The sequence below is a fragment of the Leuciscus leuciscus genome (genome assembly GCF_965113295.1).
Source record: "Leuciscus leuciscus genome assembly, chromosome: 11".
Lineage (NCBI taxonomy): Eukaryota > Metazoa > Chordata > Actinopteri > Cypriniformes > Leuciscidae > Leuciscus > Leuciscus leuciscus.
Genome location: NC_138735.1, coordinates 2364796 through 2392465, shown reverse-complemented (window position 1 = coordinate 2392465; position 27670 = coordinate 2364796). Strand labels below are relative to the sequence as shown.

The window sequence follows — 27670 nt, the reverse complement described above, 5'->3', positions numbered from 1 at the left end:
AAAGAAAAGGGAAAGGGAAAAAGGGAAAATGGCTCATAATTTAAACACGTCTTCTTGTTACTACATTCTCCGCTAAGTTTCCCAAGTAAAATGTCCTTGTAACTGTTATAGTCCTCCAACAAACACATATTTTCCTCTGGGGTAAACTGCACTGAGCGGCTGAATGGGCTTACTTGATCCGCCATGTTTTTTGTTTTGAAAAGTGTCTTATTTTACCCAGAATGCATTGCAGTGTAGTCCTACTTAAGATAGTCAGAGTCTTAAGTGCTTTGTGCAACGGTCTGATTTAGATGTCCATCTGAAGTCTGACTATCTACTATATCTAAGTCATAGTCAAAGTCTATCTTTGTGAAACCGGCCCCTGAAGCGAAGCGATGGGTTTGTGTAAGAAAAATATCCATATATATAACTTTATCAACTAAAACAACTAGCTTCCGGCAGACGGCCGTACGCATCGACTTGCGGTGAAAGAGTAAAGGTCCTTGCACGCTGAGTCCGAAATCTTCGTATGCGTTTTTTTCGTATCCGTCATTTGGTGGCTCTGAATTGTCAAAACACCATTCAAATGCTTGTTTTGAATGCAGAACCCGATCCAAATTTTTTTATGACGGACGAAAGTTTCGGAGACAGTGTGTAAGCGTGATTAACATAACGTTAGGTCATATTTATTTTATAATATACGCGATTTTCGGAATTTCGAACCTTGACCTGACGCATGACGTATTGACTATTCTCGTTAGTAAACTAAATTGAACATTGATTAACAAAATGTTTTAGCTTTATCGTAAGTGGAAGTTCTACTTTTATATTATGGATAATTTACCTTTTGTTTATGGTGAAATTAAGATGTCGCTGGTTTGAGAAGAATGTTTTTTGAGGTATGAAACACCTTTTAAAGCATTTTTTCCTGTCATTGTAAAGGGAAGATTCTGTGTGAGCTAAACTCTCAGTGACACCCGGTCTAATCTGGTCGCCCTGCCCGACGTGCTGTCTGCACTGTGTGTATAAAAGGCACGCTGAGAGGAACAGTTTTTAGCACACACACACACACACACACACACACACACACACACACACACACACACACACACACACACACACACACACACACACACACACACACACACACACACACATACACACACACACTGACTGAATTACTGGAGACTCTGTTTACTATGAAGAGACTGATGTTCAGTGTAAGAGCGTTCAGAGGTGTTAGCGAGTTCTTCTGATTGGATCTGGCATCCGCAGGTCATCAGTGTCTCAGTGTTTCAGTGTCTCAGTGTTTCAGTGTCTCGGTGTCTCGGTGTCTCAGTGGCTCTGTGTCTCAGTGGCTCCGTGTTTCAGTGTCTCCGTGTCTCTGTGTCTCGGTGTATCGGTGTCTCCGTGTCTCAGTGTTTCAGTGTCTCAGTGTCTCAGTGTCTCGGTGTCTCAGTGGCTCTGTGTCTCAGTGGCTCCGTGTTTCAGTGTCTCCGTGTCTCGGTGTCTCAGTGTCTCAGTGGCTCTGTGTCTCAGTGGCTCCGTGTTTCAGTGTCTCCGTGTCTCTGTGTCTCGGTGTATCGGTGTCTCGGTGTCTCAGTGTATCGGTGTCTCGGTGTATCGGTGTATCGGTGTCTCGGTGTATCGGTGTATCAGTGTCTCAGTGTATCAGTGTCTCAGTGTTTCAGTGTCTCTGTGTTTCTGTGTTTCAGTGTTTCAGTCTCTCAGTGTCTCAGTGTTTCAGTGTCTCAGTGTCTCAGTGTCTCAGTGTTTCAGTCTCTCAGTGTCTCAGTGTTTCAGTGTCTCAGTGTATCAGTGTCTCAGTGTCTCAGTGTCTCAGTGTATCAGTGTATCAGTGTTTCAGTGTCTCAGTGTTTCAGTCTCTCAGTGTCTCAGTGTTTCAGTGTCTCAGTGTATCAGTGTCTCAGTGTCTCAGTGTCTCAGTGTATCAGTGTATCAGTGTTTCAGTGTCTCAGTGTTTCAGTGTCTCAGTGTCTCAGTGTTTCAGTGTCTCTGTGTATCGGTGTCTCAGTGTTTCAGTGTCTCTGTGTATCGGTGTCTCAGTGTTTCAGTGTCTCAGTGTTTCAGTGTCTCAGTGTTTCAGTGTCTCAGTGTTTCAGTGTCTCAGTGTTTCAGTGTCTCTGTGTATAGGTGTCTCAGTGTCTCTGTGTCTCAGTGTTTCAGTGTCATCAGTGTCTCAGTGTTTCAGTGTCTCAGTGTTTCAGTCTCTCAGTGTCTCTGTGTCTCTGTGTATCGGTGTCTCAGTGTTTCAGTGTCTCAGTGTTTCAGTGTCTCTGTGTATCGGTGTCTCAGTGTCTCTGTGTCTCAGTGTTTCAGTGTCATCAGTGTCTCAGTGCCTCAGTGTTTCAGTCTCTCAGTGTCTCAGTGTCTCTGTGTCTCAGTGTTTCAGTGTCTCTGTGTCTCAGTGTTTCAGTGTCTCAGTCTCTCTGTATTGGTGTTTCAGTCTCTCTGTGTCTCAGTGTCTCTGTGTATCGGTGTCTCTGTGTATCGGTGTCTCAGTGTCTCTGTGTATCGGTGTCTCAGTGTCTCAGTGTCTCTGTGTATCGGTGTCTTAGTGTCACTGTGTGTCTGTGTTTCAGTGTATCGGTGTCTCTGTGTCTCTGTGTCTCAGTGTCTCAGTGTCATCAGTGTCATCAGTGTCTAAGTGTCTCAGTGTCTCAGTGTTTCAGTGTATCGGTGTCTCTGTGTATCGGTGTCTCTGTGTATCGGTGTCTCTGTGTATCGGTGTCTCAGTGTCACTGTGTATCGGTGTCTCTGTGTATCGGTGTCTCAGTGTCACTGTGTATCGGTGTCTCTGTGTATCGGTGTCTCTGTGTATCGGCGTCTCAGTGTCTCTGTGTCTCTGTGTCTCTGTGTCTCTGTGTCTCTGTGTATCGGTGTCTCAGTGTATCGGTGTCTCTGTGTATCGGTGTCTCTGTGTCTCTGTGTCTCAGTGTCTCAGTGTCATCAGTGTCATCAGTGTCTAAGTGTCTCAGTGTCTCAGTGTTTCAGTGTATCGGTGTCTCTGTGTATCGGTGTCTCTGTGTATCGGTGTCTCAGTGTCACTGTGTATCGGTGTCTCTGTGTATCGGTGTCTCAGTGTCACTGTGTATCGGTGTCTCTGTGTATCGGTGTCTCTGTGTATCGGCGTCTCAGTGTCTCTGTGTATCGGTGTCTCTGTGTCTCTGTGTCTCTGTGTATCGGTGTCTCAGTGTATCGGTGTCTCTGTGTATCGGTGTCTCTGTGTATCGGTGTTTCAGTGTCTCAGTGTTTCAGTGTCTTAGTGTCTCAGTGTTTCAGTGTCTCAGTGTCTCAGTCTCTCAGTGTATCGGTGTCTTAGTGTCACTGTGTATCGGTGTCTCAGTGTCTCTGTGTATCGGTGTCTCTGTGTTTCAGTGTCTCTGTGTATCGGTGTCTCAGTGTCTCTGTGTATCGGTGTGTCTGTGTTTCAGTGTCTCTGTGTATCGGTGTCTCTGTGTATCGGTGTCTCTGTGTATCGGTGTCTTAGTGTCACTGTGTATCGGTGTCTCTGTGTATCGGTGTCTCAGTGTCTGTGTCTCTGTGTATCAGTGTCTCTGTGTATCGATGTCTCTGTGTTTCAGTGTCTCTGTGTTTCAGTGTCTCTGTGTTTCAGTGTCTTAGTGTCTTAGTGTCTCAGTGTTTCAGTGTCTCAGTGTCTCAGTCTCTCAGTGTATCGGTGTCTCAGTGTCTCTGTGTATCGGTGTCTCAGTGTCTCTGTGTATCGGTGTCTCTGTGTATCGGTGTCTCTGTGTTTCAGTGTCTCAGTGTTTCAGTGTCTCAGTGTTTCAGTGTCTCTGTGTATCGGTGTCTCAGTGTCTCTGTGTATCGGTGTCTCAGTGTCTCTGTGTATAGGTGTATCGGTGTATTGGTGTCTCAGTGTCTCTGTGTATCGGTGTCTCTGTGTATCGGTGTTTCAGTGTCTCAGTGTTTCAGTGTCTCAGTGTTTCAGTGTCTTAGTGTCTTAGTGTCTCAGTGTTTCAGTGTCTCAGTGTCTCAGTCTCTCAGTGTATCGGTGTCTCAGTGTCTCTGTGTATCGGTGTCTCAGTGTCTCTGTGTATCGGTGTCTCTGTGTATCGGTGTCTCTGTGTATCGGTGTTTCAGTGTCTCAGTGTTTCAGTGTCTCAGTCTCTCAGTGTATCGGTGTCTCAGTGTCTCTGTGTATCGGTGTCTCAGTGTCTCTGTGTATCGGTGTCTCAGTGTCTCTGTGTATCGGTGTGTCTGTGTTTCAGTGTCTCTGTGTATCGGTGTCTCTGTGTATCGGTGTCTCTGTGTATCGGTGTCTTAGTGTCACTGTGTATCGGTGTCTCTGTGTATCGGTGTCTCAGTGTCTGTGTCTCTGTGTATCAGTGTCTCTGTGTATCGATGTCTCTGTGTTTCAGTGTCTCTGTGTTTCAGTGTCTCTGTGTATCTGTGTCACTGTGTATCGGTGTCTCTGTGTTTCAGTGTCTCTGTGTATCGATGTCTCTGTGTTTCAGTGTCTCTGTGTTTCAGTGTCTCTGTGTATCGGTGTCTCTGTGTTTCAGTGTCTCTGTGTTTCAGTGTGTCAGTGTTTCAGTGTCTCTGTGTATCGGTGTCTCAGTGTCTCTGTGTATCGGTGTCTCAGTGTCTCTGTGTATAGGTGTATCGGTGTATTGGTGTCTCAGTGTCTCTGTGTATCGGTGTCTCTGTGTATCGGTGTTTCAGTGTCTCAGTGTTTCAGTGTGTCAGTTTCTCGCTTCAGTGTTTAAAGGCTGGAGTTCTTCTGAGCCTCATCATCTCTGCCCATTGAATTTAATGGAAACCACATGCATCACATTCAGCTGGGAAGTAAAAGGCTTTTCCAGCTTCAGCCTGGACTCTGTTTCTGTTTCCAGTAGCCGTAACAGCACTGGTTATGTGTGTGATTTCTTTAGGACTATCATTGACGTGTGTGTAATTTAGAGGAAGCTCACTTGCATCAGGCGTTTCTTACATCAAACCAGTATCATGTTAAGACTATGTCAACACTTTTGGATAATGATATACTATTTGTAGATTGTGGTGGCAGCCAGAACATCTTTCAAATCATTACACTTTTGTTATGCTGTGTATGTTAAACTATTGTGCAAGTCATTTGGCCATTTATTAAAGAACTCATGAAGCTTATTGAGGGCGTTTATATACTACACTGTAAAAAATTATATGATCAATAAGTTATGACAACTTTAAAAGTTAAGCAATTTTAACTTTTTTTATATGTTATACAAGATTCAGCTCATTTTTTTTAATGGCAGTTTAATGTAATTTAAGTTAATATGACTTAAACATCCAAGTTGACTGAACTTAAAAATTAAAGAAGCAACTTTTTTACAGTGTACGATACTCCTAAAACCTGACCAAACGATTGAACTGTGAAACAAGCTGTCAGGGAGGTTTTGCACGACCATGGTGTAAACTAGATGATACTGAGACGAGACTTTCCTTTGTGAAAAATAAGTCTTCAGTGTGCACTTGTAATGTACTTCAAATCTTAAAAAGATACTGTACTTGCAGATAATATAATCATAATAATGAAATAAAAGGCCACTTAATTGTACTTAAAGATACACTTTCATGACTGCTTCTTAACGCACTTAAGTACACTTTTAAACAGTGCACTTTGTGATTAAACGTTTTGTGTACATTTTAAATCATTATATTTGATCTTTTCAGTTTCAGTGGAAATTACATTAAATTTAGCTTTCCATAAATGTTTGTCAGTACACTTTAATCATATTTCAAAGATATAGAAGTAATTATGAAATGAGATAAAGATGTATACTTAAGTCCTACTCAAGTGCATGGGTCAAAAACACTCTAAAGCTGCACTTAATATATATTTAAACTATAATACATTTTTATTTAATTGAAATTAAGTGTTCAAAAACATTGCATTCGGTTCATGCTTAAGCATATTCTTTCTGTAATAACTACTAGTTATTACAGTATGCAATTACAGTATGCAAGAAAAGTATGCAAAAGTCCTTATTTTTCACAATGTTTGGCATGTCCCACTCCAGGAAGTTTTTCAATAATAATTCTGTTTTGTTATGAGATATATGTCAGGAAACAGGAAAGAAAACAGTATTTGTCAAACCCTCTGATTTCAAATTAAGGAAACTTATTTTAGCACCACTGTAATAATGTTATCCGCTTATACTTTTGAATAGATTTCACTGATTACTGAAGACATCAGCGCATGCAACGCACTTTTTTCAGCCCCTCACTGACACGTGGAGCCAAACAGAGGATCATTTATTAACCAGACGCAACACAAAGTCTCATGGGACACACTGATCAATAATGCTTTACCTGCAGGACACACAGCTTTCAGCCGGCAGAAGTGCTCTGATCTAATGACAGATCAATGTGAGCCAGTGTTACGGGAAATAAACTGGATATATATATATATGGGTGGATGACGGATAAGGATTTAAAATGTGAAAAAAAAAAAAAAAGGCAAAAAAAAATTTTTTTTAGGACTTTCTATACTTATTAGAGTGTTGTGTATGTAATGCAATGACATATAAACATTTCAAGAATGTAATTAACCATTTTTAGTAACCATTGTGTTGTACCATGAACTTTGGATAAAATTATGCATGCTTAAATGCAGAATAAATAAATATTAAAGACATTTTTGTTTTGTTACTCTACAGCTATTACACATTATATTAGATTTGGTTACACTTTATTTTAAGGTGTCATTGTTACAGTGTAATTATATATTTAAGTACTGAGTAATATTAATTAACAGCATTTACTTTACTTTCTATAGGGTTAGGGTAGGATTAGGATTGAGGGTTAGTTGCATGTAATTATGCATAATTTACTGTTATTACTATGGTAAGTACATGTAACATATGTAACAATGACACTGTAAAATAAAGTGTTATCTTGGATTTTTCCCAGTATATTTCTGTACTCCGCACTCCTGTTGAGGATATTGTTTGTCCACTCGAGTAACACCCTTTGCCGAAGGGAGTCGGCAGACCCTGCAGCGGTTCCTCTTTCAGGAGCTGAGAATAGATGAAGGTTAATGACCTCCCGTGTATTTAAGGTCATCGCTGAAAATATGAGCAACAAAACATCTTTTTCAGCATTTCAAAGTCAGATCAAGCAGATACACTCTTAAAGATCGGTTCTTTATTGGCATTTATTGTTCCATAAAGAACCTTTCATTTCAACACAAGGTTCTTTACACTCTTCAAAATACTGTTTCCAAAAAGGGGGTTTTCACAGCAATGGCATAGAAGAACCATTTTTGGTTTCCCAAAGAACTTTAGGAAGTGCACGGGAGGTCATTAACCTTCCTCTATTCTCAGCTCCTGAAAGAGGAACCGCTGCAGGGCTGGGTAACCATAACCGCCACTCATAACCATAATTCACCGGTCCAACCGTTTCCTAGTGGCTCTTTCCCTGGACAGAAACAGTGCCATTGCTGTGAAAACCCCCTTCCTTTTTAAGAGTCATGCCTGTTTAATGTTCTTCATGGAACCATAAAGAAGCTTTATTCATTAACTCATTTCTTAATGAGTTTAACTATCCCATATCCAAAGAGAACCGGGATACGAAGATTTTTACCTCAGTAGCATTTCTTGTGTAAAAGAAATTTTATTTTAAGAGTGTATAGTGGGAAAAGGTTATTTCAGTTATTAAAATTTTACACTTTTAAAAGCGGATCACTTAAAAGTTCATCCAAAAATGGTTCTTCTATGGTTTCTCTGTGAAAACCCCCTTTTGGAATCTTAATTTTTAATAGTTAAAATTGCAAAATGTTTTCTCTTTCCAGTGTCCCTTGATATATAACAGTGCATTGATTGATTATCATAGTCATATATGCTATTTATGTAGTTGCCAAAGTTATTTTAAAGATCCTGGTCTCGAAACTGTTATAAGGATCTATTTTCTAACCCTTAAAGTATGATTTTAATTGTCATAGCCCAATGATGATGGTTTCATTCAGTCATATTAAATAATATATTTATATAGTATAATTGATATAATATATTAAAATAAACAGCTTAGATGTTACCACATTCATTGTTTCCCAGAATAAGTGAATCCACTGCTTATTGTTTTTGTCTTTTTCTTCTAGATGGACCTGAAGCTACTTTTCATATCAACATTATTAGGGATCATTTGTTGCGGCCGCGCACAGCAAGGTAATGTGAACTTTCAGATCAGCGAAGCTTGAAGTGCTGTACTGTTACTCCATCAGAATTAATAAGCGCTGTGTTTGTTTTGAGGCTCTCGTTGGACAGTTAAATAGTGCTGTCATTACTCAGAGGTCGGAGCGCTATCCTTAATGGAAAACAGTAGTCGTCTCTGGCTCCAGTTACTGCGAGTGAATGAATCGACTGGCCAGATGTAAAACGCTCTGTCTCTTGTGTTCTGCAGAGGGCAACGAGTGCATCAAAGCCAACGCTTTATCCTGTGGCGAGTGCATACAAGTGGGGGCTAAATGTGGATGGTGCACTGATACCGTGAGTAGCGTCACAATGCCACGCATTCTTTACTTACACAACATAACTCTCATTTTGTGCCGCATCACACTCATAATCACAGCTGTACTGATATTCAGACCAACAGCATGACTATGATATTGCTCTTATACAACAGGACCAGAGAGATGATGATGCCAAACAAAGTGACTCAAACGTAGTCATTTGATATTAATAGTTATGGCAGATTTGACGGATAAGTGTTGTCATTCCATTCATGCTTGAAAATCTCGTTCGTCATGGAAAGATCGTGGTGATGCTTGAGTTTGTGCTTATATGAGTCCTTATAAGGAGTTTCAGGCATCAGTGATAATAACAGAATATGATGGAATCATTAAATACACAAACAGGCACCAGGGGACAGTGATGATGTCATTACTACTGTCTTATTATTCACTAATTACATTATAAGTGTATTTCGTTGCTGAGTTTGACTATATCAAGGTGTCATAACACAATTATGTTTTAGGTTAATTAACTTTAAGATCATTTTCTTTTCTAAAATGTTCTATTTATTATATAATTTTTTAATTTTTGTAGTACTTTCATGTTTTGTATGAGAAACGTACGCTAGCATTAAAAAGTTTTTATTTTATTTTAAGAAATTACTACTTTAATTCAGCAAGGATGCATTACATTTTTCAAAAAATGGCAGGAAATACATTTACATAATATTTCACGGTTTAACTGTATTTTTGATCAAGTAAATGCGGCCTTGGTGAGCAAAAAAATTGGATGTTAAAAAAATGATCTTGCATCACAATAAGAGTATTGTGATTGTCAAAACATTTTAGTAACTAAACTGAATTGTATTAGGTTTAGTGACAACATGTTACAATGTTTATATGGTACAATGTCTGGGGTCTGTACCATGAAGGTACCTGAACAAACTCGGCGTTACAGGATTAGTTTTGAGTTGACAAAACCAAACCGATGTAATCAGGCTTTAATGGTACCATGATGCAGCTCATCAACTTTCTCTGTCAACTCAGGCTTTGATCCTTAAGCTATGATTACTCCACGCGCGCGTGCACATAAAAGAGTGACCTCGACACTGAACAACCAATCGCGGGTAGAGCGTGAGCGATATATTTTCCCGCGGAGGAGCAAGAGATAATCATTCAGAATTACGATGAATTTAAATATGTATTTCAAGCTCGAAACAATACGGTCTCTGCTGCCAAAGCAAGAGAAGACTGTTGGAGAAAGATTGCTGATTGTTAATGTGTAAGTTAAACAAATACGTTCTATATTTATGTAAAATTATGTATACTATATATGTATGTGTAGCCTATGTGTAATATAGCCTATAGCCTATTTTTATAATATATAAAAAATGATACATGCACATTTTTTATATATTATAAAAATAGGCTATAGGCTATATTACACATAGGCTACACATACATACATAATTTTACATAAATATAGAACGTATTTGTACTACTAAGAAAGCTAGGGAATCCTATCATAAGATTAACAGAATAATAATAAAGATTTAAAATAATTCTTAACATGTATTATATTGTATAGTACATTTGTGCAATTTGCTTTTTGAAAAAAATAAAATAAAATGTGTTCATGTGATGTCACCCCAATTTTATAAAAGCCCTCTTTTATGGACATGGCCGATAAATGTCCGGGGAACACTATTAATGAAACTATTCATGTACTCCTGCAGAGCGAGGACCACCTTACGAATGGTTCGACAAACCGTGTTTTCCCCTATAGCTTCTGTATGTCACCCACCGTGCAAGTATGTACCACTTGCAACAAAAAAAACGTAACGCAATATTTGCGGTACAGTAGTGCATGAATTCGACGTGTTAAATTCTTTATGTGCGGCTCAAGAAGTTTGCAAAGATAAGACATTCCTTCCGCAGAAAATCTGTATCTTTCACACAAATAACTATCAGGAAAGGCAAGGGGATTTTGTCTGGCTAAAAACTCTTTCTCTACAATTTGCGCTGAGATGTCACAGGATTTGGAAGCAAAGGTGAAGTCATTGTAACAGACACTGGGAATAAGTTACGTCACCTATATGTTTCTTTGCTCTCAGCTGATTGGTCAAACTTCAGTCTGAGATCTTGAATCCAGAACATAACCTGCCCCGGAGCAGGTTAGCCGTGCAGCGTAAGATACCATGGCAACGAACACCGATTAAAGCCAAGCTACTTTCATAGTACCTAAAACCCAGGGTTGGCGGAAACTAAACTGAAACATAGCTGGCTAGCCACCTAAACCGGCTTCATGGTACAGGCCCCTGGTAAGCTACGCTTTTTTTATTATTGCTTGAAACAAATTTCAGGATTTCAATTCAGTTCAATTCTTGTGATTTGTAATATTGACTCGTTTGGATAAATATTAGGTACACAAGATAGGCGTTCATTTTCTCAAGAAAAAAACAACTCACCTAATGCTGTAAACACACAGAGAGCCCTATCAGCTGGCAGTATTATTTAAGGTTAAAAATAACTCAAATTAAATATAATGCGTTTTTTATTATAATAACAACTTTATTTAATGATATACTGTAAGCAAAAATATAATAAATATGTAATATAGTACACATATTTAGCAAAATACTCTCTATAGCTCTTTTTTTCTAGCCAACTAACGTGCTATAGCCCATGTTATGGTCATTAAATGGCTTTCCTGAGGTAAATGTTACGTGACATAATTGTTCTCCAGCTGTTTTATTGACCTCTTTCCGCTGATTGATCGATATTATGTATGATGAATATACATTTTGGTAAGTTGTACTGTTTCTTTTAACAGTGTTCATTCGTGTTTATTTACTATTAGCTAGAAAGGATCGGTTCACGTGCCGTTAGGGATCTGTCACGTCACATTTACAAGCGCCAAAATGGTATTTATTGTTTGAATTTCGTAATAAAATTGACAGAATCTGAGAGCTGAGATTTTTTTAATATCATAAGTAACTGCTCTGTCTAGTCTAGTCGGTCTCCGTGTCCTCTTTGCTTCGCGATTTTTCTGTGCGTGAGAAAATGGATGTGTGTCGTGAGAGTGTGTGAAAAGTGTTAATTGCGTGAGTCTCACGGTGAATGCGTGAGAGTTGGCAGCTCTGGAAGACTTCTTTCAAACACATAAAAAAATCTTACCAACCCCAAACTTTTGAACAAATATAAATAATCTGACATGCTTAACGCAATCACATATAACAGCCTGAATATGTTCTCCTCACGCAACAGGAGTTTCTGAAACAGGGAGAGCCGACATCGGCACGCTGCGATGAACTGGAGTCGCTCAAGAAAAGAGGCTGTTCGAAAACCAAGATCGAAAACCCTCACGGCAGCCAAAATATCCTGAAGAACAAAGCAGTGACCCACCGCAGGAAAGGAGCGGAGAAACTCCGACCCGAGGATATTACACAGATCCAGCCTCAGAAACTCAGCCTCAAACTCAGATCTGGTGCCTGATCACTTACAATCGTTTGCTTTTGTTGATCTGTGCAAGTAATTGTGGGAACACATACTAACACATTTTTGTTATTTCTGTAGGGGAACCTCAAAATATCAAGCTGAAGTTCAAGAGGGCTGAAGACTATCCCATAGACCTGTACTACCTGATGGACCTGTCCTACTCCATGAAGGACGACTTGGAGAACGTCAAGAATCTCGGGACTAGTTTGATGAAGGAAATGTCCAAGATCACCTCGGATTTCAGGATAGGTGAGAGTCTGATAAGATCATGCTGCAAAACTAAACTCTCTGGTAGATGGCTTTAAAACCTTGTTTCTATCAGATACCAGTGTTAACCCTGTAAAGCCTGACGTAATAACGGTCGAACATTGAAAAATAAAGTAGCGCAGTGCAATGGAAAAACGTGATTTTCCAGTACAGGATGAGAGCTTATTAGATCATTTATTTTTGCTAATCATTATTTTATTTCAGTTCGTTTTTCAGTAACTGTTGTTACTTTCGTTTCGTTTTTCATTTATGTTGAAATTTCTATTTTATTTCAGTTTACGAAAATGTTTTTTGACCAAAAGTCTTAGTTTCAGTTTTCGTTGACTAAAATAACTTCGTTCCGGACAGGTTTCGGCTCTTTCGTGGAGAAGACGGTGATGCCGTACATCAGCACGACTCCAGCCAAGCTCCTGAACCCGTGCACTGGGGACCAGAACTGCACCAGTCCCTTCAGCTACAAGAACGTGCTGAAACTCACCAGCAATGGCCACCAGTTCAACAGTCTGGTGGGGAAACAGCAGATATCGGGAAACCTCGACTCTCCCGAGGGAGGGTTTGATGCGATCATGCAGGTTGCCGTCTGTGGAGTGAGTATTAAACAACTGGAGGAGGGTTGTTTAACCGATATATCGGCCACCATATCGGTATCGTATCGGTTTATTTTTAATATTATTGTTATCGGCCCGATAAGAAAATTTGGCCGATATATTAAAGCCAATAAATAATGCATTATTTCCTTTAGAAATCGACCGATAGTGATTTTTTTAATAATCGATACCGATATCCATCATAAAAGTGCATCTATCCATGATAAAAGTGCATCTATCCATGATACAAGTGCATCTATCCATGATAAAAGTGCATCTGTCCATCATAAAAGTGCATCTATCCATCGTAAAAGTGCATCTGTACATCATAAAAGTGCATCTATCCATGATAAAAGTGCATCTATCCATCATAAAAGTGCATCTATCCATCATAAAAGTGCATCTATCCATCATAAAAGTGCATCTATCATAAAAGTGCATCTATCATAAAAGTGCATCTATCCATCATAAAAGTGCATCTATCCATGATACAAGTGCATCTATCCATCATAAAAGTGCATCTATCCATGATAAAAGTGCATCTATCCATCATAAAAGTGCATCTATCCATGATAAAAGTGCATCTATCCATGATAAAAGTGCATCTATCCATGATAAAAGTGCATCTATCCATGATAAAAGTGCATCTATCCATCATAAAAGTGCATCTATCCATCATAAAAGTGCATCTATCATAAAAGTGCATCTATCATAAAAGTGCATCTATCCATCATAAAAGTGCATCTATCCATCATAAAAGTGCATCTATCATAAAAGTGCATCTATCATAAAAGTGCATCTATCCATCATAAAAGTGCATCTATCCATCATAAAAGTGCATCTATCCATGATACAAGTGCATCTATCCATGATAAAAGTGCATCTGTCCATCATAAAAGTGCATCTATCCATCATAAAAGTGCATCTGTACATCATAAAATCTGGAAAAAAAGAAAATCTCAAAAACTAATTTTCATATCGGTGCATCTCTATGATAAAGATTATTTACTATGTACTAAATAACTGCTAGTTTGTCAAACTAGTTCTTAAGACAGAGTTTATGTAACTGGGAGTATTATACTGAATGTCCTTATCTGATTATTTTCTGACTTAAATGCCACAGTAATATGGCATCTTTAATTAATTTGTGTTCTTAATCTGTTTTTGTACTTTCCCCCCACTCTTTGTATCCCTTGGCCTAATTTTTCTCCTATTTCCTGTTCTCTCTCTCTCTCTCTCTCAGAACCACATTGGCTGGAGAAATGTCACCCGTTTGTTGGTGTTCTCTACTGACGCAGGTTTTCATTTTGCCGGAGATGGCAAACTCGGTGGAATCGTGCTTCCCAATGATGGGAAATGCCACTTAAAAGACGACATGTACACGATGAGTCATTATTATGTATGTATATGACATTTTCCATTTTCACATATGACAGTGACTCTTAATCGTATGCCTAAATGGCCCCGTTTCTCACATTCAATCACTACTTATATTACATGAATCATGTAAATGGCTATTTTCAATTTAAAATTTGACAGATTTGTCCCCCTCAATGTCTACGGTCCTGTTTTCAACTGATTTTCAGACCAGATGTATTAGATGTTCGACTCATATCTTTCCTGTCCTTTCCTGACTAGGATTACCCCTCCATTGCTCACCTGGTTCAGAAACTGAGTGAAAATAACATCCAGACCATCTTCGCAGTTACAGAAGAGTTCCAGCCTGTTTACAAAGTAAGTCCATAGATGATGATCTTAATGATGTGTATGAAAGCGTGTGTGCATGAGCGGGAACACTCTCTATTTGTGTCTGTCTGGAGCCTGTAGTTTCTTCCCCTGTTCAATTTGTAGTCTCATTCCACACTTGTCAAAACTTATGAAAGTTTGTGGTGCTATCTGGATTTGATCAAAGCCTCAGTGCTAAGTGTTAAATTTAAGCACATAACATGTAATTGTTGCATGAATGATTCCTCAAACCCTGTGGCTGGTTGAGAGGAGGCATGATAGCACTTTTGTAAGTGATCAGACTCACAATATTCACCTTCTGGATGATAAAAAAGATGAAAAAATGCCATAGACGTGCATTGAAAGAGCCATAGCTTGAGACAAAACTATGTGTTACAAATGGATGAATTGTATAATGAAATGCCATCTCAGATATTTCACTCCCGAGAGCCTGAAACTCTCCTGAATCCAACTTCTCTGTATTTGGAAAGCCACAACCCCAAGATAGTTTCCCGGCTTGGAATGATCCAGACGGCAAAGTCATAATTTAGAGTTCCTGTCTGCCGTTTAAAAGCCCTGCTGTAAAACAAACACCCTGCGTCCCTGTGCTTCAGATTCATGATTGTTTTTCTCTGTTTTTCCCCTTTCCACAGGAACTTAAAAACCTGATCCCAAAGTCTGCTGTGGGAACGCTTTCAGCAAACTCCAGCAATGTTATCAATCTTATTATTGATGCATACAATGTGAGTAGATAAAGTTTCTTTATACAGTAGTGGCCAAAAGTCATGTCCGGAGGGGATATTAGTTTTTAATGACCCTACAAGTTTGATTAAACCATTCAAATATAAGGGAAGTGTTCTTGAGGCAAGAACAAAACACTAAACTTAGTTAATTGGACACAAGTCAAACTAAAGCTACAGGTTTCTGTGTGCATAGAAAAACACAAAGCTCTCAGGAAAAAGCAAACATTGATTACAATATAATCAGTTATTAATATTTCATTAATTCTCTCGTTTACCATTTCTTTGTAGGATAGCCTGGCCAAAAATGATGTTACACAATTTTCCATGTTTTTTTTGCGTTATTATCACAAATAAAACAGGCACAACTATGTAATATGCTTACAAAGTCTTTAACACATCTTTAATAATATTTGAATGAAGGGTGAAGATGTGAATTTTCTCACTTTCGGCCACTACTGTTAATATCTCCAGTATATAAAGGACCTGGACTGATTTATGTTTTCTCAGTCTCTTTCCTCAGAGGTGATCCTGGAGAACAGCAAGCTTCCCGAAGGAGTGACGATCACCTATCAGTCACGCTGTAAGAATGGACTCGTGAATGAGGGAGAGAATGGGCGGAAGTGCTCTAACATCTCCATCGGAGACGAGGTGAGTTCAAACGTGATGTAATGTGCATCAGAAACCTGTAGCCTGTTGTTCCTGAGTCTTTTTCTGTTTCCAATGAATCCTCAGGTGTCGTTCAACATCAACATCACAGCTCAAGGCTGTCCCAAACAAGGCAAACCGGAAACCATTAAGATCAAGCCCTTGGGCTTCACTGAGGAGGTCGAGATCGAACTCAACTTTATTTGCGAGTGTGATTGTCACAAGCACGGCATCAAGAATAGTGAAATGTGCCATAACGGCAATGGGACGTTTGAGTGCGGAGCCTGCAGGTGAGACCGTCCTCAGACAACTGTCCTGGATTTGCTTAGGCTCATAAGAATGCATGAGTTTGGTTAATTGCTAAATTACATGTCATTTTTGTCCTGGAAGGTTAAAAACAAACTGCAAATGCTGTGCTTATACATACTTATATATATATTAGGGGTGGAACGGTACATAGAAGTCACGGTTCGGTTCATACCTCGGTTTTATGTTTCCACTGTTCGACCCCGCCCGCGCCACACACACACACACACACACACGCACACAAATATAAGTAAACACTTTGTGACTTTTCGATCGTGCCCGCGCCTCTCTCTCTCTCTCTCTCTCTCTCTCTCTCTCTCTCTCTCTCTCACACACACACACACACACACACACAACATATTCCAGCATTGCAATCTTTACATTGCAGCCTGCTTCAGAGCTAAAGCAGAGCTACAGATTAGGAATCCCTAAAGAACCCGCGTATCTAACAGTAGTTCCGCATTACATTAATTAATTTGCACGCAAGTTTTCTTTATTTTTATACCGTGTATTCTCCGTGTACATTTATGCACCGAACCTGTGACGCCCATACCGTTTCGGTTCAATACAAATACATGTACCGTTCCACCCCTAATATATGACACTGATGGCACAATCTGATTGGCTCTGCTGATCCTGCAGCCAATAACATTGCTTGCTCAACATTTGAATAGTCTGGTTGAATGTTTGCTGTAAGCTCTATCAGAGTTCTTCTAAACCATATTAATCTTCTTGTTGTATGAATACTTGAACATGCAGTATATCCTGCTTTTAAACAAAACAACAACAACAACAAAAATTCGAGCTTCATCCATTCCTTTTTTTATCAACACTTGTATATGTGTAAGTTTCATAAAAATACCATTTTAAAAAGTAACATTTTGAAAAGTAAAATCGTGTTTTTGTCAAAGATCTCGTACGGATCATATTCAGAACGATGATCAAAACACAGATGGAGTCGATCGAGTCCATCAACACCTCAAAGCTTCTCAGTCCTGTAGCTCGTCCTGGGTCGACATTTCATTCTGTAACGTCAGGCAGTTTTGATTTATATGCCGTTTAATGATGGCGATAGCGTTATTTTACATATTCATATGCTTACATATGCTATCGCTTGTTTCTGCTTCTTCTTCACCTGTGTTTTGATCAGGAGATCCTGTACTCTTTCATAAAATGCCTTATAGCGCCCCCTACCGTATAACAGTGAAAACACAGAAAGCTGTACATTTCCATCAAAAATCTCATTCACATTATCATAATTGTCCAGATAGTTTTATTACTTAGTATCATTGTAATTCTCATTATTTACATAATACCTCGATTTACTGCCTTACTGTAAAAATATAATACAGTGATTTATTTAAATCAGCAAACATTAAATACAATACAAAGTCAAAGAAAATAATGTCACAATGCAAAACAAATATAAATGTTTGCTTCATTGTGAATACTGTTGATTTTAGGGTTAAACATGACACTGATTCTTTGATGTGAAACATCTTTTTGTTCCTGTTTGGATATTAATTGCATTAGTCAGAAGGTCTATCTACATGAGTGTGTGTGAGCCGTTGTTCTCAGCATCTTCTCAGTTCTCATCGTGTCCTCTCAGGTGCAATAAGGGCCGTGTGGGCAGGCAGTGTGAGTGCCGGAAGGACGAGGTGTCCACCGAGGACCTGGACAAGAACTGCCGCAGAGACAACGGCACGGACATCTGCAGCAATAACGGCGAGTGTGTGTGCGGGACCTGCGAGTGCAAGAAGAGGGAAAATCCCGAAGAACGTTACAGCGGAAAATTCTGCGAGTGTGACAACTTCAACTGCGACCGCTCCAATAATAAACTCTGTGGAGGTACTGAAACAGGAAGCTTTTTCTTTTTCTGGACCACCAGTGCATCACTCAGAAGACTATTAATAGAGGAACAGGCGTTGTAAAAGGGTAGAAAGCAGCACTGCAAAACATGCTTTTCTTACTTAGTATTTGTGTCTTGTTTCCAGTCCAAATATCAAAAAATTCTTAAATCAAGATGCATTTACTAGATGAGTAAAATGCCTTGAGATTTTATGTCTTGTTTTCTAGGGAAATAAATCAAAATTAAGAGAGTCGTTGCTTAAAACAAGCAAAATTATCTGTCAATGGGGTCAGAGAAATAATCTTGTTTCTGTTTGAATTAACATTATTTTTCTGACCCTATTAGCAGATCATTTTGCTTGTTTTAAGCAACAACTCTCTTAATTTTGAAATAGAAATCAAGACATCAAATCTCAAGGCATTTTACTCATCTAGTAAATGCATCTTAAGAATTTTTTGATATTTGGACTGGAAACAAGACAATAATACAAGTAAGACAAGCATTTTTTGCAGAGCAGATCCATTCAATTCAATTCAATTCACATTTATTTGTATAGCGCTTTTGCACAATGCACATCATTTCAAAGCAGCTTTACAGAAAATGCATGAGTCCACATTACAATTTACAGTGATCTGTTATCAGAAGTAACGCTCTAGTATTTCAGAAATGTACATATACAAAATCACAGTTAGCGAAAAAGGTTTTAATTTAAACAATGTAATAATTTAATGCAGATACAATGAGCTCATTGAATACTTGCTTGTTAACAAATGTATTATGACGTTCAGAAAGATTGCATTGGTGATGTATATTGCGAGATAAAGACAGTTGCTGTGCCGTTTCTCCTGTAGGACACGGGCACTGTGAGTGTAGGGTGTGCATCTGTGACGCTAACTACACCGGCAGCGCGTGCGACTGCTCTCTGGACACCTCCACATGCTTAGCCTCCAACAAGCAGATCTGCAACGGCAGGGGGACGTGCGAGTGCGGGACCTGCAGGTGCACCGACCCCAAGTTCCAGGGCCCCACCTGTGAGATCTGCCCCACCTGCCCCGGCGTCTGCACCGAGCACAAGTCAGTCAAACACACCAGTGTCGGACATATTGAGATACATGGACAATTCAAAAGCTGAAATTTAGCACAACAAATGTGACCCTGGACCACAAAACCAGTCACATGGGTCATTTTTTTTTAAATTGAGAGACAAACATTGAGAAAATCTCCTTTAAAGTTCTCCATTTATGTTGATGATTAATCTGCATTCACTCACTAAAATAAATATTTTATATATTTATGGTAGGAAATTTACAAAATATCCTCATGAAACATGATCTTTACTTAATATCCTAATGATTTTTGGCATAAAAGAAAAATCTATAATTTTGACCCATACAATGTATTGTTGGCTATTGCCACAAATATACCAGTGCGACTCGAGACTAGTTTTGTGTTCCAGGGTCACATATGTTAATATCAAAACGTTTCTAAACAGAATATATGCTTAGTATATGGTATAAACAGCACAGTTTAACAAAATATATTTTTCACATTCAAAATGTATTTGACTGAATGCAAAATATTTGTTGGACGATATAAATATGTTTGCATTAAAAGCTGTCACAGTAGGTCACATGGCATCTGCAGTACGTCTGAATTGTATTCATACCACACACACACATTAATACTTTTTTAACAGTCGCGATGCAAATTCAAATTCAAATGTAGCGATTGTTTGTGTACGCGATTGTTTCCGGAAGTCAGTCGCTAGTTCCGCCTTCATTATGATGACATCACGCACATCGCTAAAGACGGCTAGTGATGATTGGTCAGGACGCAGCGTGTAGTCTGACATGTTTCTTGTCCATGACACGACAAGAATTTATGAATCAAAATCACATAATGTGACTCAGCGACTATCGTAACACACAAAAGTATTGTGTAGTCTGAACCCGGCATAAGCAAACGGTAAAGAATGATTGTTGGTTGAACTTAAAAAAAGTAAGTATTCTGGTTGCATTAATATTTTGACTTTATTAAACCTAAAAAATTCGAGTTAATGTAAATCAACCGAAACTCAAAATATTATGTTATATGAACAACATTTGTTGATTTGACAAGAGAAAAAGTTAGTTTTTTTTCATTGTGCATATTAATCATATATATTTGGACATCTTTAAAATGTTTTTTGATATATTTTCAGGTATATACAGATATATAATTGTAACTTTTTTTTAAATGTTTTTGAAAGAAGTCTCTTCTGCTCACCAAGCCTGCATTTATTTGATCAAAAGTACAGTAAAAACAATAATACTGTGAAATGTAATTTATTCATTTGATGGCAACGCTGAAATTTACTGTACAAACTCTCAAAAACGGGCAACTATGGTGGACTTTATGTCAGAGTTAGTACAGTGTTTGTCAATGTCAGCCCTATTTCTATGTGAGATTGTAAGCAAAGCAATGTTAGATTTAAACTCTCAGTAATAAATATTGTTGGTGTCCGTATGGTCCATCTTTCACACGTTCACGACTCTCGTCCTGTCGCAGGGAGTGTGTGCAGTGCCGGGCGTTCGGCACCGGAGAGAAGAAGGACACGTGTGAGCGAGACTGTAGCTACTTTAACCTCATCGTGGTGAAGGACCGAGACAAACTCCCTCAGCCGGTGCAGGCCTTCCCTCTCATGCACTGTAAAGAGAGAGACGCCAACGACTGCTGGTTCTACTACACCTACGCCGTCAACAACAACACCGAGAAGGAGGTGCACGTGGTGGAGACTCTAGGTGAGCTTTCACTCTTTACAGTGGTATCACTCAGTGCCAAAGATCCCAGTCTCAATCTGAATGTGCTTTGTTTTGGTTTTGGTTTTATTTAAAAATGTACTTACAGAACACAAAAGAGCCAGCCAGGGGTTCAGGGACGGACAAATATTACATCACATATTAATTGAGAGAAAGAAAGAGAAGAAAAATAAATAATAAGAAGAAAGAAAGAAAGTAGAATAATATTAATTAAACAAATAAATCTTGATTAAACAGGTCACATAAATATTACAATCCTCCCCACTAAACATAAAATAATAATATTAAAGAAAGATTATACAAAAACCTTACACAAAGGTTTTAGTAACCTTTTCTGTTACAAGGATTTAATATAGACCCTAACATCTTCTTGAAAGTGAGAAAAAGTGGGGGTCACTTTCATAATTTTACATTTGTGGATAAAGTATTTTGCATGCAAATTAATTAAGTTGGAAAGAAAATAAACATTTTCATATTGCTTCTCAAAAATGAAAAACTCAAACAAAAAATCCTTTAAAATAAAGCTCAAAGTCTTTATATATATATATAGTTTACAATGATCTGGCAAATGTCTTGCCAAAGTTTTCTTGTATGATCACAATGCCAGGAAAGATGCAAAAGAGTCTCTGGTTGTGAATCACAGAAAGTGCATTTCACATTGAAAACTTTATTGAACAACAACAATCAACACGAAGTGTTCAAAAGGATAAAAACACAAAAAAGCCCAAAGGCTTGTTTCCATTGTGGTCTTTATTTAAATCTATACTTAATTTAAATTTCGACACAATGAAAGTTTTAACAGGATAATACAGATGAATAAGCTTAAAATAAATCTCTTTGACCTTATTTACCAATAGATACACAATCATTAAGAAAATGAATATCTGTATTATTGTTGAATGTGTGTGTTTTGTGTGTCAGAGTGTCCGGCGGGTCCTGACATCATCCCGATCGTGGCGGGTGTGGTGGCAGGGATCGTTCTGATTGGTCTAGCTCTGCTTCTGATCTGGAAACTGCTCATGATCATTCACGACCGCCGCGAGTTCGCCAAGTTTGAGAAAGAGAAGATGAACGCCAAGTGGGACACGGTATGTAATAAAAAAGAAAAAAAGAATGAGTTTTAACTTAATTAAAACTGGACCAAGATGCTTCAAGTTCCTTCAAGTTTTTAATCCGCCCCAAAATTCCCAGATTGTTTCATCGGGAGTGTGGTTTTCCTGTTTAAGAGCACGGTTTTTAGGAAAGCTGTGCTGACTTTATGGCCTGGTCCTGGAACTGAAAGGAAAGGCTTTTGGATTTTCAAGGCCTCATGTTTCTGGGTGTGTCGTGGCCAGTTGAGGTCAGTGTGTGAGACTCGCTGCTGCCCTCTGCTGGATCACTGATCACTCATCATCACCCCGGTGCGCGACAGGGAATACAGAGTTTAAACAAACAAAAAAAGTTTATTTCGAAAAATCTGTACTTGCAGATAATATAATATTAATGAAATCAAATACGACTTAAGTGCACTTAAATAGAGTACATAGTAACACTTTATTGTACAGTGTCCTTGTTACATGTTACATCATAGTAATAAGAGTAAATTATGCATAATTACATGCAACTAACCCTCAACCCAATCCTAATCCTACCCTAACCCTATAGTAAGTACATGTAGTTAATTAATATTACTCAGTACTTAAATATATAATTACATCGTTACAATGAAACCTTAAAATAAAGTGTAACCGAATACACTTTCATGGCTGTGATTCATTGTTACAGTGTAATTATACATTTAAATGCTGAGTAATATTAATTAACTACATGTATTTACTATAGGGTTAGGATTAGGTTTGGTCATTAATAATCATGCATAATGATTATTAATTACTATTGAGACTACGTGTAACAAGGACATTGTAAAATAAAGTGTAATCGTCAAATTAAATACATTTTAAATATTAATGCTTTAATAATCTTTTGTCGTGTTTTAAAGAAGGACATTTATTTTATAATTTTAACTGAAGTGTTTTTTTCCTGATATTACTTAGGTCATATATTTTAAATGTACTCAATTACAAATTCATTACTTCAAATGTGTAATTACAAATATATTTGACTACATGACTTACAAACTTCAATAGAAATGACTTTAAAGTATATTTTAGTTTACCATAAATGCTTGTCAGTATATTTGGCCGTATATTTGAACTGTATTTCAAAGACAATAGAAGTAATTATGAAATTACATATAAAGATGTACTTAAGTGGGTCAAAAAACAATTGCATAATTGCATTTAATATAATTCTAAACTATAATACATTTTCATTTAATTGCAATTAACGTTCAGTTACGTGTCTGAAAACATTACATTCAGTTCACACTTAAGTATATTCTTTAGTAGTGTATTATTCCTGTAATAACTACTCTTTTTAAAAGTTTGCTGAAGTGTACTTCTTTTTCACAATGGTATTCTTAGACAAGCACAGTTCAAAATCTGCTGACAAACAGGAAATGAGGTATGATGTATTTAAGGCTGTGATACGGTTCTTACGGGTCCATAAAATCAAATTTTATTAGAATTAGAAATAGTGTAAATATTTATTTATTCATTTATTTATTAGATTCCCACCATGAATAGAAAATATTACTTTCAGTATTAAGTTAAACAAAGTGGAGCTTCAGATTTAGTTTTAGGAGCAAATAATTGGATACAAAAGCGTTTCATGTTTTATGCTGTTACCATCTTTATTCATACTTCATTCTGTTGCTGACATCATCATTCAGTATGCATGCTTTCCCTCCTTTACCTTTCATGCTCGTGAAATCTGTCCATCTCCCTGTGATCACCATCTTCTGTCCATCATTTCAGCTCTTCTGTTGCTTCATCTGTCCTTGATCTGTTATCTGTCCCTTTCCACTCTCAGACAGAGAATCCAATTTACAAGAGTCCTATTAATAAATTCAGGAACCCAAACTATGGACGTAAAGCTGTGGCTCTATAAGTTTGTACATCTCAATCCTCTTTCTGCATGTGTGTGTGTGTGTGTGTGTGTGTGTGTGTGTGTGTGTGTTTCTTTACCAGATCATCATTTATCCATAATTTCCAACCATTTTGGTATATTATTTATATGTAGTTCAGTCATGAAACTCTAGAGGGCGCAGGCTGATCGGTCCCAAGCAATCACATCATTAGCTCATGGCTCAAGCTGATTGGCTCTGCTGATCCTGCAGCCAATGAGATCGCTTGCTCATCATTTGAACAGTCTGGTTGAGTGTTTGCTGTAAGCTCTATCAGAGTTCCTCTGAGATCCTCCTCCTCCCCAGCTCCACCTGCAGAGATCTGATCCAGGGTTCATGTGTGTGTGTTAATTACAGGCTCACAGTACAAGTGTGTGTGTGTGTGTGTGTGTGTGTGTGTGTGTGTGTGTGTGTGTGTGTGTGTGTGTGTGTGTGTGTGTGTGTGTGTGTGTGTGTGTGTGTGTGTGTGTGTGTGTAGGGCTTGCATAGACTAGTCGAGTAGTCGATAGATCGACTACTTCAACCACTAGTCGACGCTGTCGGAAACAATCGACTACTCGAGCGTCCATTAACCATAAATGAATTAAAAATGGCGAACGTCACCAACAGACGCCACACGTCAGATGTGTGGAAGTATTTCATCAAGGATGACAAAAATATTGTAATTGGCCAACTCTGCAAGAGGCCGTTCACATATTGCGTTTAAAAACGTGTGGAAAGCGCGGCCGCTGTCTCCTACAAGCGCTCGCGCTCCCATGGCGTCTGTCGGTGCTATGCAACCGTGAACTGCGCTCTCCATGATGACGATGAAGAAGTATCAGCAAAGGATTAATTGATTTCTAGCCCTTGCATTAGCTTTACTACTAGATATATTTCTGGAGATGAGAAGGAAAAACCCGCCTGGAAAAACTAGCGCACCACGTTGTTTCCATATGAGCGCGCTCGCCGCGCTCCTACATTTGAAATAACGACCTTGAGCGCGAAAAAGACGCGATATGTGAACGGCCCCTAGAAGCAGACGTCTGAAATGAAAGGCAAGAACGGCTATTTATTTGGCTTTAGACTGTTACATGAAAATTTAAAAATGAAATGTCATAATTATAATGTTTTGAGAGTTTACTTATGTAATTGTTGCATTAGGCTATGAATTAATAAATGTTTATTGATAAGATCTAGCTATTTCATGTCTTTTCATTTAAAGTAGCATGAACCACGAGTAGTCGAGTAACTCGAGTATTGTTTTGATAAGGAATCGACTAGCAGAAATCAGTAGTCGTGCAACCTAGTGTGTGTGTGTGTTAATGCAGCAGCCGCAGATCTTACAGGCTCACAGCAGCGAGTCTGAGGATCTATTAGCAGTAGCAAGTCAACAGCAGATCAAGTCCATCAAGACCAAATACATTATCATTGCCATGTTCAATAACATGCTAAAACTACTTTGAGAGTTGTCATCATTTTCCAATCTTGATGTGATACAAAAGGTTTAAGCATTGGGTAAAAATCACTAATCGACTACAGCATGAGCAAGTTGTGCAATATTTAATCAGAGTTTGACTTAATATTTAACTTTTTCTTCACTGGATATCAATGTGTTCATCAGTAAATGCTGTAAATAAGTGTTAAACAGCTGCATGTGTTGTTTTATCTGCACTTTCTCAGGGTGTAAATGCATTTAGATCTGTACTGTACTTTTGTTTCTTATTTTTAAAGATATTATTTGTATTCCTTTCACAGGGAGAGAACCCCATCTACAAGAGCGCTGTCACAACTGTGATCAACCCCAAATATGAAGGAAAATAATGACATTGGTTTCACGTGCAAGAATGTTTTGGAAGGGATGAGTGTGCAGAATTCCTCAGTTTTCCTTTAAAGGGTTTGTTTTGTTCTCATTGTAATGTCCTTCTTTTAGAGCAGTATTGTAGCTCTGATAAGGAAGAACTGGCTGCCTCTCGTCCCTTGCAAACGTGTACAGGTTGTATAGTCTTTTTATTTACACCAGTATCTCTTCTTTTTACCCCAGTGTACATTCACACATCCTCTCTTCTCGAACACAACAGATCTTTGTGCCTCTGCATAAAGTGTTTAAGGGTTTCTCTTTAAATTGTAGTGTAAAGGAAACCTTTTCCCGAAAGATTGCAAAAACTCCTCACATGCTATTTTAAAACATCATATGATTTTTTTGTTTATATCTGCATTCAAAACTGCTTCATCGTTGATGCTGTCAGTCATGTGTTGGCATAAGAAAACTATGTGACCAGTGTATATGTGATTTTATTTTGGGGGGGGGGGGGGGGGGGGGGGGGGGGTGATAAAAGTTTGGTTTAATATGCTGATAATCTATGCATATTCATTTATTGTCAGACACATCATGCATTTGTTTTTAGAAAGTGAAAAAACAGTTATTTCCAATGTATTCTTGCTCTTAGAAACGCATTATGGCACGTGTTCTGTCGTCAGCTGCAAATGTCTGTGTATGTTATGTGTTATGAAGGATTATATGTTGAACTATTATGTGTCTCTTGACGAGTATCAGTGTATTCAGGTGAAATCCTGCCGTTTGTAGTCGATCGGTGTAGAAAGCCAAATGTCCTTAAACGCTCATTCGAAATGAGCATAATTATTGGTACCTACAAGTTAAATTTGAAATGTTTTCGGATAGTATATTTAAAATAAAAAATGGAAGTTGTAATTCACACATTTGATAAAGCTCTTTGCTACAAAAAAAAAAAAAAACATTTTGAGAGAGTTATGTGGAGAAAATGAAGAATTAGAGTGTATATTTTTAAGTTCATATCATATGCTCAAAGGTACAACAACCCTGTATTTTTACTTATTTTATTTGGACATTATAAGCAGACTCAGTCATTTAAAACTATTGGAATGCTTGACAAAATAATAAATATCAAGCTGAAGGATGATAACCAGTTAGTTACTGCCGCAACACCCAATGTAGCTTGTTTTTTAAGTGCCTTTTTTCTGGTTTTCTCAATATTGCAATTTTGAATTTATTTATTAAAACAAAATCTAAATGATTGTGATCTTGTCTTTCTTTCAAAGTGGTAAATGCATTTTCAGCATTACTTAGGGTCACTGATATATGCGCTTATAACAATACTATCAAGAATCATAATCTTGAATCATAGTCATAATCATAGCAAGAATCAAGAATCATAATCTTGATGTCTAAATAAACCATCACCAAACCAAACCATCAAATGTTAATCAAAACATCACTTCACTGCTATTATGTTAATTATTACTATTTTTGGACTATGCAAACTGCTTAGTATGTAAATTGTAAAATTGCATAGAATAGAAGGATGATCAACAAGATGCAACAAAACTACTCTGTAAATAAAACTACTCTCCACATGATCTCAACTCTGTCTCCCGTCACGTGTGATGATCATAGACAGTATGGGTGATGATCGTCATTGCATCATGCGTCGGGTCAGAGGTCACTCTTCCACGCGAACTAGACTCGCGTACGGCAGTAACTGAAGCCAGAACTTTCAAAAACTTATATGGATATTTTTAGCTGTTCAGAAGGCCTTTATTAACCCCCTGTGTCCATATGGATTACTTTAATGATGGATAGATGAGCTGTTTTGGGCTTCAAAGAAATTGCACTATTCACTCCCATTAGCTTAAAAGAGAAAGATAATTTGTCTATATATATATATATATATATATATATATATATATATATATATATATATATATATATAATTCCGATTGTGTTCGGCTGAAAAAAGAAGAAAGTGGCTCGAGGGTGAGTAAATTATGGTATGATTTTCAT

At 38.0% G+C, this 27670-nt stretch overlaps 1 protein-coding gene across 4 annotated transcripts in view; it reads left to right on the top strand.

Annotated features, from left to right (window-relative positions):
• The window catches only part of itgb1a (integrin, beta 1a), a 43320-nt gene extending 16416 nt beyond the window's left edge, over positions 1-26904 (top strand). For 3 of the 4 annotated variants that reach the window (XM_082183808.1, XM_082183809.1, XM_082183810.1), the window contains 16 exons: positions 8099-8165; positions 8401-8486; positions 11717-11936; positions 12026-12196; positions 12563-12801; positions 14045-14200; positions 14440-14535; positions 15180-15269; positions 15777-15917; positions 16002-16204; positions 17830-18068; positions 18921-19143; positions 20617-20849; positions 21789-21955; positions 23778-23855; positions 25606-26904. In XM_082183808.1, the coding sequence (XP_082039934.1) occupies positions 8099-8165; positions 8401-8486; positions 11717-11936; positions 12026-12196; positions 12563-12801; positions 14045-14200; positions 14440-14535; positions 15180-15269; positions 15777-15917; positions 16002-16204; positions 17830-18068; positions 18921-19143; positions 20617-20849; positions 21789-21955; positions 23778-23855 (2409 nt within the window). In that variant the 3' untranslated portion in view covers positions 25606-26904. The remainder of the gene's footprint in view (positions 1-8098; positions 8166-8400; positions 8487-11716; positions 11937-12025; positions 12197-12562; positions 12802-14044; positions 14201-14439; positions 14536-15179; positions 15270-15776; positions 15918-16001; positions 16205-17829; positions 18069-18920; positions 19144-20616; positions 20850-21788; positions 21956-23777; positions 23856-25605) is intronic. The other variant, XM_082183811.1, reaches the window with a different exon arrangement.
• Positions 26905-27670: the final 766 nt, after the last annotated feature.